The sequence below is a fragment of the Mandrillus leucophaeus genome, unplaced genomic scaffold (assembly GCF_000951045.1).
Source record: "Mandrillus leucophaeus isolate KB7577 unplaced genomic scaffold, Mleu.le_1.0 Scaffold53, whole genome shotgun sequence".
NCBI classification, from domain to species: domain Eukaryota; kingdom Metazoa; phylum Chordata; class Mammalia; order Primates; family Cercopithecidae; genus Mandrillus; species Mandrillus leucophaeus.
The window spans coordinates 885697-887105 of record NW_012105697.1 but is presented as its reverse complement, the minus strand read 5'-3'; the positions used below and the strand labels follow the sequence as shown (position 1 = coordinate 887105).

The 1409-nt window shown below is 62.0% G+C and overlaps 1 protein-coding gene across 1 annotated transcript in view; it reads left to right on the top strand.

Annotated features, from left to right (window-relative positions):
• RDH13 (retinol dehydrogenase 13 (all-trans/9-cis)) overlaps positions 1-967 on the top strand; it is a 20708-nt gene extending 19741 nt beyond the window's left edge. Inside the window, exon 6 of the mRNA XM_011996940.1 lies at positions 583-967. Coding sequence (XP_011852330.1) covers positions 583-818 — 236 coding nt within the window. The 3' untranslated portion in view covers positions 819-967. The remainder of the gene's footprint in view (positions 1-582) is intronic.
• Positions 968-1409: the final 442 nt, after the last annotated feature.

The following is a 1409-nucleotide window of genomic DNA, read 5'->3' as shown; positions in this document are numbered from 1 at the left end:
GCAACCTTGGCTCACTGCAACCTCCGCCTCCTGGGTTCAAGGGATTCTCCTGCCTCAGCCTCCCAAGCAGCTGGGATTACAGGCACCCACCACCATGCCTGGCTAAGTTTTGTATTTTTAGTAGAAATGGGGTATCTTCATGTTGGCGAGGCTGGTCTGGAAGTCCTGACCCCAGGCGATCCGCCTGCCTCGGCTTCCTACAGGCCTGAGCCACCTCGCCTGGCCAAAAAAAAAAAAAAAATATTAACCTGAGGCTGGTGCTAGGTGCATTTAATAAGTATAAGTTATTTAAGGAGAAATGGGGTAGGGTGAGGACTGGGGCTAAGAGGAGGAGAGCTTCCATTTTCCTGGACAAAGCCAGGAGGGCTCCTTGGGGGAGGCAGCTTCTGGTCTGATCCCTGGTCTGAAGGGATTAGCCTGGGCAGTGCCAGGGAAGGGAACTGCAGATGGAGGGAGCCAAGGGGAAGGGGCTGGAGGAGGGCTCTGTGGGACTCCAGGGGCCCGGAGCTCCCTGACGGGGGAGTGGGGCTTCCTCGCTTCTCTGAGCGTGTGTGGACTGAGCGCCCTGTGCACTGATTGCAGGGCCCATCTTCTGGCTGTTGGTCAAGGGCCCCGAGCTGGCCGCCCAGCCCAGCACATACCTGGCCGTGGCAGAGGAACTGGCAGATGTTTCCGGAAAGTACTTCGATGGACTCAAACAGAAGGCCCCGGCCCCCGAGGCTGAGGATGAGGAGGTGGCCCGGAGGCTTTGGGCTGAAAGCGCCCGCCTGGTGGGCTTAGAGGCTCCCTCTGTGAGGCAGCAGCCCCTTCCCAGATAACTTCTGGAGCAGATTTGAAAGCCAGGATGGAGCCGCAAGACCGAGGGCTGCTGTCTGCCATGCCCGCAGCTTCCTGGCACCACCTGAGCTGGGAGACCCAGGACTGCCGGCCCCATGCCCGCAGCTTCCTCTAGGGGGCGGTGTTGGCACCACCTGAGCTTGAGAGACCCAGGACTGCCGGCCCCATGCCTTCAGCATCCTCTGGGGGGCGGTGTTGGCACCACCTGAGCTGAGAGACCCAGGACTGCCGGCCCCCATGTCCGCAGCATCCTCTAGGGGGTGGTGCTGGCACCACCTGAGCTGGGAGACTGAGAACCGCTGGCCCCCATTCCCGCAGCTTCCTCTAGGGGGTGGTGTTGGCACCACCTGAGCTGGGAGACTGAGAACTGCCGGCCCCCATTCCCGCAGCTTCCTCTAGGGGGTGGTGCTGGCACCACCTGAGCCAGGAGACTGAGAACCGCTGGCCCCCATGCCCGCAGCTTCCTGGCACCACCTGAGCTGGGAGACCCAGGACTGCCGGCCCCCATTCCCGCAGCTTCCTCTAGGGGGCGTTCTGGCACCACCTGAGCTGGGAGACTGAGAACTGCCGGC